Below are 17,013 nucleotides of genomic sequence, written 5' to 3' on the forward strand. Positions count from 1 at the left end.
CCAAAATGTCATAAAAGTAGTCCAAGTGACTTGTGAGTGTCATATTACAAGACTTCTGAGAAGGCATAGTGCTCCAGTATGTTTACCTTCCCCTGCGGCATGACCAGAAGGGTGTTGCGTCAGCAGCATGGGAGACCCTGGTTCAGAAACAGCATTGAAACCAGGAAGTTATCATGTTCACATAATCAGTGACAAGCGCAATTTGGAGGTTGTAAAATTACATTGGTACTCTACTGATGGTTAGGTTTATAAAACATGCATTCTTCTTCACTGTATTACATCCTGTACAGCTGAAAACAACTCAGATGTTTTTAATGAAATTGAAATGCGTAAATCTTAAAAAATAATATTTAATAGAATTCTGTGCTGGAAATGATGCTGATGGAAATGACATTTTTTTAACGTTTGTCAGATAAAATGGACGATTCTTTTGTCTTGCTTAAAACTAATTTCATAGCTAACATTTTATGTATCCTAAATACACAATTTAAATAAACACACATTTTGCAAAAATTACAGCTTGATTGGAAATAATGGCCAATAATTTTTTATTTTTGTATATATTATACACTCAGATAATATCTTAGCTCATTTTTAAGATTTATGCATTTCAATTTCATAAAATTCCATCAAATTTAATTTGATGAAATCAGTTTTTTGGAATTTTATGAAATCGAAATGCATTAATCTTAAAAATAAGCTAAAATATTTTTTAAGTATACAAATTAAGATTTAAATAACTAAAAACCTATCTTTGATTTAATTTCTTTGTGTTGCCTCAACGTTTTGAATTATTTTTCAAAGTTTGTTTTTGATTTCAGATACTGAGTACATTTTACAATTATTATCTGCTCATTTCTATTGCTGGCAGGCATATAAATAAGCGTTTTGCACAAATAAATGCTAATGCATTCCACAAAAAAAAAAAAAAAAAAAAGAAGCAGCAGCGTTATGTTCAGCCCGCTGGAATCCCAATACGTAGCTATCCAAATATGGCCATCTTCCGGTTTGAATCTGTTACGTCACTGTGTGACGTAGGAGCAGGTGCCGATGCTGATACCGGAGGGGTCAGAGGACAGAGACAGGCAGCACATTAAATATACTTTTAATTATATGCGATCGCAGAATGGATTAACAAAATCTGTCATTATTCATTTGGGATATTGTTTTAGTGTATGTTCGATGGTGTCTCATAGGCCTACTTACAGTATTGGATTATATAAAATGGCAACATTATCAGATCAAATAATGTAAATATAAACTATCACATCACCTAATTATGACATGAGGTCATACATTATTCATGGACACTTTGTGCTTTTTGTGTCGTTATGCATATTACGGTCCATCAGAATTTTATGAATGAATATCTAGCACGTACCACATATCTCTCTCACAGGGGTGTGCAACTCCCTGCGCCCAAATGTGCTTTAGAAACATTCATTTGCATCGCCACTTTAGATAAATGCGGATTGAAGTACAACAATGCGATCAGACAAGCAAGGCTCTTTTCCTGGAGTATGCATCCTATGTTTGTGAGAGTCGCTCCCCAGAGCTGGAATGGTACATTCCGTTTCATTCATAAAGTTCAGGCGGCCTATAAATAGGAGGAGCTGCGCGCGCTGTGTATCACTGACCAGGTTAATAAACCTGGAGAGAACGACTCGAGCGATTTGGATTTTAAAACCTGGGATCTAATAGATAGTTTTGCCCGTGTGTGCTGGAGAAATGTTCCTGAGCAAAGCGAAGTCTGAAGCGGACTCTTCATCCTCTCCCGGCGGGGACACCCTCAAACCCCGCACCGATGCGCTGATGGACTGCACGCAGGTACAGCTCATGTCATGATGAACTGCGATGTGATGCATACTTTCATTACGATAAGGTTTACATCAAAATTATACCAGATCTATTTGGTGCATATTGATTTAGACCCTTTAAATTAAATATACAAATATATAATGTTTATTTGGAGGCAGTTTCTGCTTAATATTGTTCGAAATGTAATGTTTGTTTTTTTAATGGTATTGTCATTATAATAGCCTCGTGACGGTTCATTCTTCAGTCATTCGCGAATCCTTTGCAATTGGTAAAGCATTATACGAATGCAGATGTTCATTGAGGAAAAATAAATCCATTGAGGAGAGCCCACAGCAGCTCTGCGTAAGCATTGACGTCAGAGACAATGCAAAAGTTAAATATTGATCAGCACGAGCCTATTTTTAGACGCTTGAGTGTATTTAAAGAGAGTCATACATGTAAATTGCATTAGCAATAAAACACTACAAATATGACATTAAAGCATTGCGTTACGATGCATGAATGAAAGCGCAGTTTATTTTTCATCATAATGAATTGTTATCACTTAATTGGCACAGAGCTCGTGCATGGATGCCGAGTCTTCAGGCTCGTTTGTTCCGACGGTCACGGCGATCACCAGCACCCCGGATCTGCAGTGGATGGTCCAGCCGACCATCATCACGTCTGTATCTCCGTCTCTGGGTAGAGCTAAAAGCAACGAACCGACAAAGACCAAGACAGCTGGGAACAAGGGCAAATGCGCTGCCAGAAAAGGCAAGAGCGAGCAGGTACATGTTTGTTTTGCAATAGGCATGCATGCTCATCTGTGAAGCACGTGCTGGATGAGCTTGATGGGGATGCAGCTCAGGTTCTGGCGTGTTGGCTAGACCAGCATCCACTTTATATTCAGGTCACAGCAAGTCTGCAACAATAGGCTATTTTTAGACGCATTGCAGAGATGCTTTTGCCATTGGGGTGAATTGGCAACAGAAGTCCAGGATTTGTGCATTGAGTGTGCAAGTTAATATGTGCAATGTTGGCTCTGACTAGCTTTCACCGGAGGAAGAGGAGAAGAAGAGGATCAGGAGGGAGAGGAATAAGATGGCTGCAGCAAAGTGTCGCAACAGACGACGAGAACTCACCGACACCCTCCAGGCGGTGAGTAGACCCTCAAAACATGAGGATTTGATTGGTAATGGAAGAAATCGCTTATTCTGTTTCTTACTCACCCTCATGTTGTTCCAAATCCACATGACTTTCTTCTGTGGAACACAAAAGGTTATTTTTAAATGATGAAAAGGGTCTGTCAAGCTCTAAAATGACAAATAAACACCATAAATGCAACCTCAAAGAAGTGCATGACTCTATATTTCAAGTCTTCTAATTTCTTTGTGTGAGGAACAGACGCAAGTCTGATTATCTCTGATAATCTTCTCCTGTGCCAAAGCTTTGAAATAGATCACAAAAGTTGTATGGATGTTAAAAATGGCACATTGACACAGTAGCTTGGTTTCCACATACATATTTTTAAACAAGTTTTGGGATATTGCATAAAAATGCTAGATGGAAACACCAAGATGCAAATTAAATCTTCACAATTTTCAACGCTCGCTTGAGGTGGACACATTTTTCATTTGATCAGAAGACATGCGCATAAACTACGATGGAAACACATTTATAGAATTTACAGTATATCAGGAATATAGATGCATATCGGAAAAAGGCAACATGAATACATAATATCATCAATATTATTGCATGGCATCTGAAATGTTGCTCTGGTTATTCTGAATTTCTGCAGCTGAACGCTAGCAAACTTGACGTTTGTCAGAGTGTTTTGTCTGCACGTCCTAAACCGCAAGTAATTTATTACATTTAATAAAAGAGCCAGTGGCTTTAACTTCCATTTTCATTTATATTTTGTGACAATTTCCTAGAAGTGATGGTTTTGTTTTCTTAAACACATGGGATGGAAACGCTGCTTTATTCGCAAATTGTTTTTGCAATATTCTGATTTTGCATTATATTATATATATATATATATATTGGCCGATTAATCGGTTATCTGCCTTTTTCAGCACTTTGGTTATCGGTACTGGCAAAATCCACTATTGGTCGACCTCTAGTGGAAACACGTCATCAGAATCTGTAAAAAGGTCCATATGAAAACAGTTCCACAAAAGAAAGTCATAATAGTTTGGAGTAAATAATATCAGAATTGTCATTATTGGGTGAACTATTTCTTCAAATTTGTCTGTCTGTGGAAAAATGAAATTTTCAAATTCTCCAGGAAACCGACAAGCTAGAAGAGGACAAGGCCGCTCTACAGGCTGAAATTGAGAATCTCCTGAAGGAAAAGGAGAGGCTTGAGTACGTTCTTGCCACTCATAAACCCCTTTGCCAACTGCCTGAAGAGCTGGACTGCATGTTCCCAGAGTCTCCCCAGCCTCTTCCAACTCCAGAAGCGGACACCAAACTCCCGGAGGACTGTCCTCAAGATTCAGCTTCTCTTCAGGACTTGGAGATCCCAATGGTTCCATCCACTGCTATTTCTGGGAACTCCAACATCCTGTTGTGTTCCAGTGCAGAGGTCAGTTTGTGTGATCTCGAGCCTTCTCTCGACATCAAGGGCGAGCTCCTCGCAAACATCGACGAGGACCACGTCTCTGTGGAAACGGCCCGCTCCGTCCCTGACATTGACCTGACCGGCTCGCTGGGCATCACAGACTGGGAGACCTTGTACAAGTCGGTGGCCAATGATCTTGAACCTTTAAGCACCCCAGTGGTGAGCACTTCCACGCCAACGTGCAGCAACTACCTGTCCATCTTTACCTTCGCCTGCCCTGAGCTGGACTCCCAAGCTGAGGGACTTGATGGTTGCAAAGGTGGAATGACCAAAGCAGAATCCAGCGTAGACATCCTTAACTCTCCAACCCTTCTTGCCTTATAAACGCAAGCATAGACAATGTAATGTCATGATGTTGTTCTTAACTATTGGATATCACTGTGTTATGATGTCCAGATGTGTGATGTCATTGTGAAGCCAGCTGTTCAATGGCTGCATCCATGAAATGTGTGACGTGTAAGGCGGGATATTCCTTTCTTCCAGATACATTTGATGTAGCCCAAATACAAGAGCATGGACAATTATCTTATGAGCAGATATGAACTATGTTCTGGTTTGAAAAGCATGCATAGAGATATCATGAGTATATCTAAATACATATATATATATATATATATATATATATATATATATATATATATATATATATATATATATATATATATATATAAAACAACAAAAAAAAAACATATATATGAGTACATATGTATCAGATCCATATTTGTTTGATCTGGTGCTAAGTTCTGTCCTGTGGAATTGACTGCATTTTGTGTTTGTTTTTATGGCAATAGTTTATCGACTCGTGTTGTGCTTTAGTATTAAGTCATATCACAGTTGTCGCATACCTCAACGCCATCATTTGACTGTGTTTTCACATCGTTCCACAATGTTTAGAGTTTTCCATGAAAACATCCAGTGCTATATCGATGGAGATGTATTTTATGATAATTTATTTTTCTACATTTTAAATTTGACTTCTGTGTCAAATGAAAAGAGCAAAATGAGCATTGATTGCTGAATAAATATTCACGATAAACATGCACTGGCGTGCTTGTGTGCTTTGTTTCAAAATAAATCAATCAATTGCTGATAAAAATGTAGTGCTTAATATATTTTGCATGCATATTCACACAGTCTACCATCCTTTTGTAAGATAACATAAAAAGATGTGCTTGATGGAGTAACATCTTTAATCTGACTAAATTAACCTGACAAATTGGGTTACACCAACTAAAGTAATTTGTATGGGTTAGATCAATTCAGAATCCTTCAGGTAACAATTGCAGGCTGCCTTTTTTATTTAGTGTATAGTTGTAGGCTATAGAATATTCCTATGATTTTCTCTTATGCTCTTTTATTTCGAATCAGGTGACAATACCTACTCTACTCTAAATATATTGCACCTGACATAATAGTGATAATAGACAAGAATGTTCATTTCTGCCATTCTATCAATCTACACTGAAATTTTTTTAACAAAATATTTTCAAGTCAAAAAATATTAATCAACTTGAATTCATAGCTACACCAACAAAACAAAGTTTTAGGGTTAGATAAGGTAGAAATATCTTCATCCTTAAGGTAACAATGGCAGGTTACCACTTTATACATTGAATCTGTCTAATGGCAATAAAGCATCTTGCATGTGCATTTGATATTAATACTAACAAGAACCATTACTATGGTGTTATGGTACCATGTTTTTGTTTTTGTGTGTGTGGATATTTTAGTGGAGTACCACGCAAATACCATGGAATATATCAACATACCAAAGTGTCAACAATACAATTACATAATTCCAATTAACATGCAATTTTCAAAATATCCGATTATCCATACATATTAATTTATTATATAGCTGAACGTCTAGTTTAATACTTTGATCTTAATTATCTCTATTTGATTAGCGATCTAGAAATAGTGCAACTATCTCTTTTACCTCATATCTGTTTGTTAATTAAAAACATTTCATTGTATTTTTTTATTTTCAGGTTTAAAGGAATTTTCAATCAACAGCATTTGTGACATAATGTTGATTACCACAAACATTATTTAGACTCGTCTCTCCTTTTCTCTAAAAAAAGCAACAACTGAGGTCACAACCTAACCTAACTAACCACACTTACAATGGAAGTCAATGGGCACAATTTCTGGAGGGGTTAAAGTCAGAAATGTGAAGCTTATAATTTTATAAAAGCACTTACTTCTGTTGTTTAAAATGTAATTTAGGGTTTCTGCGTTACATCGCCATGGCAACAAAGTTGTAAAATTGTCTATAACTTTACACAGATGTGGTTAGTACGTCATTTTATTACAGTAAAATCATGTTTACATGCATATTGTTTATGTCTTGTGTCTATACTTTTGAATCGGTGAGTATTTTAATGACCCCATTGACTTCCATTGTAAGTGTCTCACTGAAACACAGATTTGTGCTTTTTTTTTTTTTTTTTTTTTTTTTAAGAAAAGGAGGGACGAGTCAATAATATTTTTGTGGCAATCAACATTATGAAACAAAATGCTGTTGATTAAATTTAACTTGATTTAGAATTATCCGATATAACGTGTAAATATTATGGTATAATATAGTATTCATTCAGTAGCACGCTATTACAGTGTTATAGCATACTTTTCAAGTGACATTCTCAGCTGGCCTGCAGCTCGGATCACGCAAACCGCCGACGGTCAACGGAATGTTTGTTTTCTGGTTTCTAAGGGTGGAGCGATGCGTCTCCACACTTCTCCACTTCTTCTCCATGTGCAGCTCGTTTCTCGTCCTCCCTGCTGACGTCTGACTTCCGCATTCCTCGCTCTTCCCGATCAGGGATCAGCGCTCGAGAAACGAGCTAATGCAACGATTCCCGCTCTTCAAGATCTACTCGCGACCGACAGCTGACGTCACAAAGGGACTCCACGCGCTCACCGCGGGACCGAAGTCAGGTACGAGCGCGACTTTGACGAACTTTTGCACGGTTTGGCGTCCAGCCGCTGCATTTCTCTTAGGATGTGTTACAAAACCTAGTGAGCAGCCTAACTAGAATGTATTTTGCGCGACTGTATTTTCACGCGCCAACGATGCTCAGAAATGCTGCAGCGCGCCTATGATGCGCAAAAATGCATTATATGTAGGGAACGCACGAGGTTTGGAGACACAGCCCGAGTGTATGCAAGCACAAAATGTTACTTTATTTGAAAAATTGCATTGGATATTGTTGCACACCCCAAGTCCTGCATTGTTTTACTGTTGCATATAAAATCAAATACCTCTGTATTTACAGATTTGAACACATTTCACACGAACATGTCCATTTCTTGTTCTGTATTAGGAACTGATTCATGTCCAATGACAGATACACTCACACTGCTGTAAGCTCAGGTTCACGTTACATAAGAAGAACTTCCGCTTTGATTTCATTGAGTCACTATATAGGGCGTGGCGCATTTACATCCCATTATTATTATCTTATTATTCGCATATTGTGTCATTGCCGATTGTCTTTGAAGTGCTTTGGAGCTAAAGGATAGTTATAAAAAATAACATGGAGATTAACTTTTTAGGATTTTAGGTTAAAATTTGTTTGGACACATTTGACTGAATTTATGTTTCTTGTGATTGTAAAACATTTAGCTCTAAATGCTCTAAAAAAAAAATTCAAGTGGATGAGTTGGAAAAGGAAAAGTATCCAGACTCCAGCACACATTGGAACTCTTGCAATACGGTTTAAAATGCATGACATTTTTTGGTCACTACATACACTGGAAAAAATGCTTTGTTAGATAACATAAAAAGTGTCCAACAAAAGTAATTTGAACTGTTGGGGGGTAGCAATCACAGGCTACCATACTGCAATTCCCATGCTTCCATTTGTTCAATTCTTCCATAATTTTGATGACATTTCTAGTGTTGTAACATGTTGTAACTCTTTTGATTAAAGTGAGTTTAACTTAAAGGAATAGTTCACCCAAAAATGAAGATTCTCTCATGATTTACTCAGCCTCATGTCATTCCAGATGTGTATAACTTTCTTTCTTCAGCAGAACAGAAATTAAGATTTTAGAAGAATATTTCAGCTCTGTAGGTCCATACAATGCAAGTGATTGGTGACCAGAACTTTGAAGCTCCAAAAAACACAAAAAGGAAACATAAAAGTAATCCATAAGACTCCAGTGGTTAAATCCATGTATTTAGAAGCATCACTGTTCACTTGCATTGTATGGACCTATGCCCGGGGGGGCCTGGGCTTTAAGTTTACGCGACCCAGTTTGGCAATCCCCACCGCTCGAAAACCCATCAACAACGAAAACTTTTGGGCCAGTTGCTATGTAAAAAAAATGGGGGGAGGGGGGCCCTTGGAGATAATTGGTCCCGGGGCCTTTGCAAGTCATAATCCGTCCATGGTGCTGTGTAGTTTATGAAACAACATCATCTTTCATTACTGTTGATATAAGGGAGATCCAGAGCTGCACACAGAGACCTGAACACATCGCACAAAATACGATGACTGTGGCGATCAACAGATCTTTTTTTTTTTTTTATCATGAATGGGTCATTTTGAGTTGAAAATGAACCTCAGACTACACAAAACAAGAAGTTACCAAATGCACCAACAAAATTAACAATAACAAATGGGGAAAATAAACTGGCAAACAGTGAAATCATGCAAGCTCATTAATTATTCAAGCCCATTAATTATTCAAGCTGGGAACACTAGCTTCGAAACGTTAACTAAAATGAACTTATTTTATTTACCAGTGAAATTGACTCAAATTAGCAAATATGACAATGTTTTCTACTTTAGGATTGATACATGATGACGCACTTGAAAGAGGACAAACAATCATAAACAATATTCACTTATAAGCTAGAGCATTCATTTTTACATATTTGAATGTAGCATTTACTTAATATTTTCAAGTTCACACTTTATTCAATGTAGAATGTTTTGAATCTTTCCTGCTATATATACGTCACCACAAAATCATTAAAAAAATTCCATGTAGTCTCAAAATGTATACAAGCTTCTAAACACTTTTCTTGTATAATGAATGTGAATGAATGTTATATTTATATAGCGCTTTTCTAACACTACACTCAAAGCGCTTTACACAGTGAACAGGGGACCACCAGTGCGCAGCATCCACCTGGATGATGTGACGGCAGCCATAGTGCACCAGTATGCTCACTACACACCAGCTGTTGGTGGAGAGGAGAGAGCGATTGAGCCAATTTAGGGATAAAAATAATTAGCCTATACAAGAAAAAAGTGAAATGTTGTTTAAAACCGTTTTAGATTGCATGTCACACTGTGCACTGCTGTCATGTCAACTACCCTACAGGTGTCAAACACTTTTAGTTTCATGACCTACTTAGTAGCTTACATTTCCAGACGTGTTTATATGACTGTGAGAGTCATAGTGCACTAAAGTTACCTGTGTGGAATTACTAGTGATCACAGCACTGCATACATAGATAATACATGTGTCATAATAACTTTGCTAAAGCCATCAGCACCATAAAGGTCAGTTTCATTTTGTTGGATTATACATTTAGTTGTAATAGCACTGTTATGCAATGAGAACCAGTTTCAAACATTGCTTCCAGATTTGATCACCAACTTCTTTTTGAGTGGAACTGAAACCCAGTTCTGAACAAGTGAAAATGCTTGCTGGGCATTGTTTATCTACAAAGGGCATTACGGTTCATTAGGTTTTGCAGCACTGTAGTCAGATAGTCTGTGATATAAAGTGTTTTATATAGGCTAGACTTAGTCTTGGTTGTGTGCTGCAAAGATACCAGCATCATATTCTGCTGATTGATTTCCAACTACCAGCACTTATGCAGTGTACTCAAGGAGTTTGTTAGAAATCATCACCTAAGCCCCTTTAAATTGCTTGAATTGTCTTATGTATAGCTATACAGTGGTGTCCAAAAGACCACATTAAAAGTCTGGGATTTTAATGTGTTTATTTAGTTTAAACATGTATGTTTTTAGGATTTTGAAAATAAATAAAACAAAGAATGGTTATGACATATAATAAAGAAGGAATATGTTTAGATGTTTAAGACTTTTAGCCCTCACTCAAGTAGATGCACAGATGATTTCACTCAAATAATTAACCAGTTTCCGGATCTGTTTAGCGTATTAACAAATAAATGCAAAAAGATTGTCTGTGTCTCTGCATGTTGATATCAGACAGACTGAACACATTCCGTGAAGTCTTGTGCTTTATATGTAAACGCTTGTCCAAATTTTCAGATTGGACAGTTATTTCCTTTTAAAGGTGCATGGAACCGGCACAGTTTAAAACTCTGGTTGAGCTTATATGGAGCACTTTTATAAAAATAAATGGGAAAAATTGGAATGCCCAATATGGCTGGTGCAGAAAAAGAAGTCCTGCCTTACAGGTGAAAGAACGAATCACCTTTTAGATCCAGACAGTTAACCTGAGAATGCACGTGCGCTTTAGCTGGACCCGCCTGAAAAATAGTGTTTTTTTAGCGTGATCTGAGTTAAAGAATCACAATTTGAAAACACAATTGCTGTCAGATTTTACTGCTGATTTGAAATATGTTCTTTGACCAACCGTTTGAAAGATTTTGGTCTTTCCCTATTCATAGGAGCTATACTTTTATGCCGCTTGTATCCATACTTAATAGCTGCCCGGGAGCATTCCAAAGATGGCCACAGAGTGGACTGACTTGTCTTGAAAGGGACTTTATTTTAGCACAGCGGTTGATTGATAGTTGAGTGGGTGGTGTATTGCTGCTGTACAGGATGCATCAGGATTGTTTAGCTTTTAATCATGGTCATGGTGTAGGTTTCGTGCTAACACTGCAACTTGCGCTTTTAAGATCATCTTACATTGTACATTACATTAGGTTGGAGTAACACCTGTTTCCCAGACCAAACGTTACGACCAGCACATCGATTGCTAATTTATTATATGGGCTGTCAATTGAATGCATTAATTCAATGTGATTAATTATATAAAAATATGCGTTAAAAAATGTACGCAATTAATCACGCACCTGGAAATTAATAAGGAATATTCCAACCCTGGGAGCAATTCAAGCTTGAAGTACCACCTGTTTTCAGCAGGGGGCAGTAAGCAAAGCTCCAGCTGTACAGCTGTACAAACAACACTCAGATTAGGACATGTTCTTGCCTTCAAACACAGCTGGATGGAGCGTGCCGTGATCCACGTGACCAATTTGTCATTGAATAATGTCTCTTTTAATAACATTTCTGTTTTCCACAGTCATTTGATAATCAAAAACAACAAAAAAAATAAACATTTAATTCTAATCATGCATAGCACAGATGAGATAAAGCCATCTCTCTCATTAAAATGCACTCATTTACAGACACTCTTTACAGAAATGCCGGTTTTCTTAAAGAGACAGTATCGGTTTTTAGCATATGTTCAACAAATCAAGGTAATACTTGTTTACAGTACAAATTATGCAATTTAACAATAAAGATGTAACAAAAAATAAAATATGTAATATAAAATTATATTTACTGATTGAATACATGGATTTGTTCATTTTTAAAAAGCCAAAATGTGACTTTTCATAATGTACCTTGTTAGAAGGTCCCCTGTATAATTAACATCATTAGTTGGGACTTTCTTTCAGATGTAAGCAAAATTGACATTATAACTGAAATATACCCATATGAATCCATATTGAATAGAAATCTGAATAGAATCGAGAGCTTGTGAATCTGAAAAATTCACGATCGAATCAGGAAATCTGTATCAATACCCTGCCGTAATGACTTATGTATGTCAATAACCTGGAATAATAAAACAAAAAATATACTCAGAGCTGTGTGTGTGTGTGTTTGTGTGTGTGTGTGTGTGTGTGTGTGCACTTTTTGTGTGCATATTCCTCTTTTTTTGTGGTTTTACAAGATTTAGCCTAGTTTAATACCAGTTATAAACAAAACAAATAAAAGTTACAAACTTAATTTCTGTAAGTCAATGGATGTACTGTATTGTTTAGCTTGGTTGTGCAGAATCTAACACACAGACAGTAGTTTTATCAAAGCCTTGATTGCATTTTTGCTTGTTCTCTATACTATATTTGGACAAACAATGTAATCGAATCTGCAGTATTTTACATTATTTCCTTTGCAGGCTTTAGCCTTGTGTTAGACAGCATTCCCTGTTGGATATTTACAGAATTGCTGTCCATAATAACAGAGAAATCAATCAATTAGAGAAACACAATCTGTGATAATGAAGCACAATATTAATATAACATGTGGTAATGGTCAGTTAGTCAGTACTAGGGCTGCAACTAATGATTATTTTGATAATAAATTAAGCTAACAATTATTAGAATGATTATTCTACTATTCTGCGATTATTGCAACGATTAATCATTAGCTCTTAACCGATTATTCAGCTTGTGCCCGAGTTAAAAGGTTGTATTAAATGTGCTTACTAACAATAAAAAGGACAAAATCATCTTTTAAAAATACCTCTAAATGACATTCACTGAATTAAAGGAAAAAATACTTGTAATTAAATTTAATTCAGTAAAAAATTCACTGCAAAAAATCCTATTATCAAGTGTTTTTGTCTTGTTTTCCATTTAAAATTGTCTAAAAACCCTTAAAACAAGATACATTTACTTGAGAAGCAACATGTGAGATATTTAGACTTGCTTTAAGAGAATGTATCTTAAATATAAGTGTATTTTGTATATAAGTGTATTTTTTCACTTGGTTATACTTCTGCAGTAAATGTAGTAAAGACTAAATATACTTCTATTCAAGATCTATTCTCTAAAAGCAAGTCTAAATATCTTATATGCTGCTTCTCAGGGGAATGCATTTTTTTAAAGGATTTGTAGATATTTTAAAATATCTGTATTTTAAATATTATATTCAACGGTCTCAGATAACAATTTTTTCTTCTGCAGTATAGCTGCTAAAGTAAATGTACATTGTTTTAAAGGAGTTTTAGATATTTATATTGGAAAACAAGCCAAAATAAAAACAAATCAAAAACATATTTTGTTGCAGTGTATAATGGGGTGAAGACTACCCTCCCTCACCTTTCTGTTCACTTCAATCCATCTTTAACTCTCAAAAAAACTCTCTTATTAATAAAGCTGCATATTGACAATTTTCTTCAAGATAAGAAATGCACAGTGACACATATATTATGATTCAATAAGTCACAAGTCATCACGTTATAATCTAGCTGCATTAAGCGTGTGCGCTCGAGGGACGAGTGTCCCTGTGACAGAGTGTGCATCAGCAGGGTGCAGATTCAATCTCTCCCATTTAGATCGGGACATTCGCACAACTCATAGAAGAGGCGCTGACTGCACAGAGAAATGCCAGTTTCAGAGTTTGTAATTATTTACATGATCTGCTTCCGTATTATTTGAACTTTAATAAAGCTATAACACATTCAATATAACTGCACTAAAGATGTAACGCCAGGGTGTTTCCTTTAAAGACGCTTGACACACAAGTTTTGCTTCAGCAGAGCGGCAGCTCCATCTCCACTTATTCCACAACGAGAGTGCTTCTGTATTTACTTATTTGGTATTTTTGCTTTATAATTCCCTCATACTTTGCGATCTACATCACCTGAAGCTGTTTGGAAAGTTTAGAGTGCATCTGGACAGTGAGCAGTTTTCATCCTCTCATCAGTCAGGCATCAGCTGCAGTGCTCCTCTTGCGCATCATCATTAGAGTTGAATTTGATCTCATGTTACATTAAATGAGATCAACTATTCGACAACAAAAAATGTTGTCGACAGTTTTTTATTGTCAACGTCACTAATCGTTTCAGCCTTATTCAGTACAGCACACTCCAGTGTTCTATGGGTTCTCAGTGAAAACCTAAACAAAGAGAACTCTGTTATATTCTGTTTATTTTCCCAAATTATTCAGTACATGCTTGTCTCAACTGGTTTGTATAAAGTTTTATTTAGAAGTGTGCTGAAAGTTTCAAAGGTAATGATTTTTACTGTGGAAATAATTTTTCCATTGGGGCTTGATGGGGCATGTGTGTACATTGAGTGTATGGTGCTGTAAATTATTTCTTCCTGCCTCAATGTTTTTGAACCCCCATAGAATATCCATGCAACATGGTCATGAAATATGTTTGATAACATTAAAAAATTGAATTGATTCTTAAGATTCATAAGTGCAGGAATAAAGAGTCAAATACAGTAGTTTGATGAGGTTATATTTGGGGGGTTTGGAGTGAGTTATTCAGTATGAACCCAGACACTCAACTGAATTTTACATTTTTTGAAGAAAATGTGAGTGGTGCTTGCCCATAATTGCACATTGCAATGAGGTTGTCAGGGAGTTCTGGGTGGTTTGTAGGCTGTTGCTTACTGGCCCAAGTCAAAAGAGCCCACGCGCAAGTCTCTATGATATTCTAGTCCCTTGAAATGGCTTGAGTCACTCCTTCAGTGTAAGTCTATGGGACCTTTACACCCACTTTACGTCCATCAGGCGAAAATCTTAAGTCCGATCTCTTGAAAAGTAATAGCCAGGCCCATGCAGAATCTGCGTGCGCAGACTTCCTCAGAAATCTCAGCATATTTCCACAGATTTATGATACCCATAATTCACAAATTTCCACACATCCTCTGCGCCTTGCGTGATTATTTATTCAATATTTTAGCTAATTTGATAAGGTTTTCAGAAGCCTTTAAAGAGGCACGATGATTTCCGCTATGCGGAAAACACATAAGAAAACATGGTATGGAGTCACCACTAGAGGTCGCCATGTATGTTATTGTCCTTCTCTTGTCTTGTGTGTTATTATGGGGTTTGTAGTTCTTTTCATGCTCTTTGTTCATTGGTCCCTGTGGTTATTAGTTCCAGGTGTTCCTCATTTTCTCATTTGCCCCTTGTGTATTTATTCCTTGGTTTTCCTGTGTTCTTTGTCATTTGTTTTCCTGTCCAGGCTGTAGTGTTTGTATTCTTGTTTATTTTGAGCCAGTGTTTTTAGTTTCTTTATTAAAAGGCTGCACTTCTCATCACTTCACTCTCAGATCATTATATTTATAAAAATGTAATTAAGTGTGAAACGCAGAATTTAATGGAATTTGACGAAACTGGTATGAAGTGAATGACAATGAATGACAAATGTTTATTGTAATAATGTAATGTTGTATATATAAATGTAATATTCAGTATAGTAGTGGTAATATTACGTTTTTGATTAATTATTATTATTATTATTATTATTATTATTATCAAGCAGCCTTGTGCCACAGGTAATCACAGATTCTTTCAATGTTTTCATTAAAACTGTAAATCTCTGTTGTGTGGCACTTTGACCAAAAATTTTACATTTTAAGAAAATCAGTATTAATATAAATATAATGTTTTTAGATTTATGTTTAAAATACAAAGTTTTTGATTAAACTTTATTGTATTTTCATTTAACGTTTTAGGAATTAATTTGATTATACACCATTTTGATGATAAAATTTAATTAAAGCATAAAACATGGATTCCAGAAAACCTGTAATAAAACTGTAGTTCTCTCAAATCATTCTGAGGCAGCTTTACCATGTTTAAATCCATTTCCACAGAATTCCACAGATTTCCAACAACAACAAAAAAAGTCTCCAGATTCCATCTGGGCCTGGTAACCCTCTTCTCGACAAGCCGCACGATTTGAGGTAGTGTGTAGCACAAATGTTGTGGGATGAGTTACGTGCATACTTAGAGGTTTGTTCAGATCAATATTCCTAATATGAGCAACATTAATCGTGAAGCATTTTCAAACAAAACCACTAATGAAACTTCCTCAAAGCTGCTGAGCATTTCCATTCAGCAGGACACATATGGCAGTGATTTATTGAATCAGTGTTTTGATGAAGCACATTGAGAGAATTGTGTTGGCCGATGACATTTTCCTGTTCCTCTGCGGCTGCATTCCTCTGGGCTGACACACAGAGCAGTGCACAGATTTGGATGAGGGGAACATGGGCAGCAGGCGGATCTTGGCTGACATACTTGAGTCTTCTCTCCACGGCTTTAAGGGGAATGTGTCTGGGTCTAGTTTTGTGCCTCTCATTAAAATCAGTGGAAAAGAGGGTCTTTACTTGTTGAAGAGTCTATATGTGGATATTATATTCATTCATCAGATGTAGAGAGATATCAGAATCAGAAAGATCTCTTGTGTGCAGCTTGGACAATGAAATGCATTGCATGAATGGATAGAAGGTAGGGCTGCACAATTAATCGCATTAAATAATCACTAGTAGTCTGTAAGTGTGTGTTGTCTCTGTTGTTTAGAATAGTACCTGTTGACAGGAAGGAATTATTTGTGCAATTCTGCTTATTAATTACATTTGTAATACAGAACTGTCGTAATGTCTTTCAGTTTGAGCCATTCACTTGTTATAGGCTTTGTATTGCTGATTAAATAGGCGTGTTCAGAAATGGTAAAAATATTGATACTGATTATTATTTGATTATTCAGCAACTCTCCCAACCGCAATCCACAGTTGTGATTTACCCCTCCCTCCCATAATTGCTGTCTCGCATCTTCTAAAGGCCATCTTTCAGCCAGGCTCACAACAGTAGTGGACAGGA

The 17,013-nt window shown here is 36.5% G+C and overlaps 2 protein-coding genes across 5 annotated transcripts in view; both read left to right on the forward strand.

Moving 5' to 3' along the window:
- Positions 1-1,587: 1,587 nt before the first annotated feature.
- Positions 1,588-5,057, forward strand: LOC127410980 (protein c-Fos-like). Its single transcript, XM_051646282.1, has 4 exons — positions 1,588-1,827; positions 2,376-2,585; positions 2,848-2,955; positions 4,088-5,057. Exons 1-4 carry the CDS (start codon positions 1,729-1,731, stop codon positions 4,745-4,747), a joined length of 1,077 nt encoding a protein of 358 aa, XP_051502242.1. The 5' UTR covers positions 1,588-1,728; the 3' UTR covers positions 4,748-5,057.
- Positions 5,058-7,192: 2,135 nt separating this feature from the next.
- jdp2a (Jun dimerization protein 2a) overlaps positions 7,193-17,013 on the forward strand; it is a 32,801-nt gene continuing 22,980 nt past the window's right edge. For 2 of the 4 annotated variants that reach the window (XM_051646305.1, XM_051646309.1), the window contains exon 1: positions 7,193-7,363. In XM_051646305.1, coding sequence (XP_051502265.1) covers positions 7,273-7,363 — 91 coding nt within the window. In that variant the 5' untranslated portion in view covers positions 7,193-7,272. Of the gene's footprint in view, positions 7,364-16,004; positions 16,095-17,013 lie in introns of all 4 variants that reach the window. The other 2 variants (XM_051646308.1, XM_051646306.1) reach the window with 2 other exon arrangements.

This window comes from Myxocyprinus asiaticus, chromosome 20 (genome assembly GCF_019703515.2).
Source record: "Myxocyprinus asiaticus isolate MX2 ecotype Aquarium Trade chromosome 20, UBuf_Myxa_2, whole genome shotgun sequence".
NCBI classification, from domain to species: Eukaryota; Metazoa; Chordata; class Actinopteri; order Cypriniformes; family Catostomidae; genus Myxocyprinus; species Myxocyprinus asiaticus.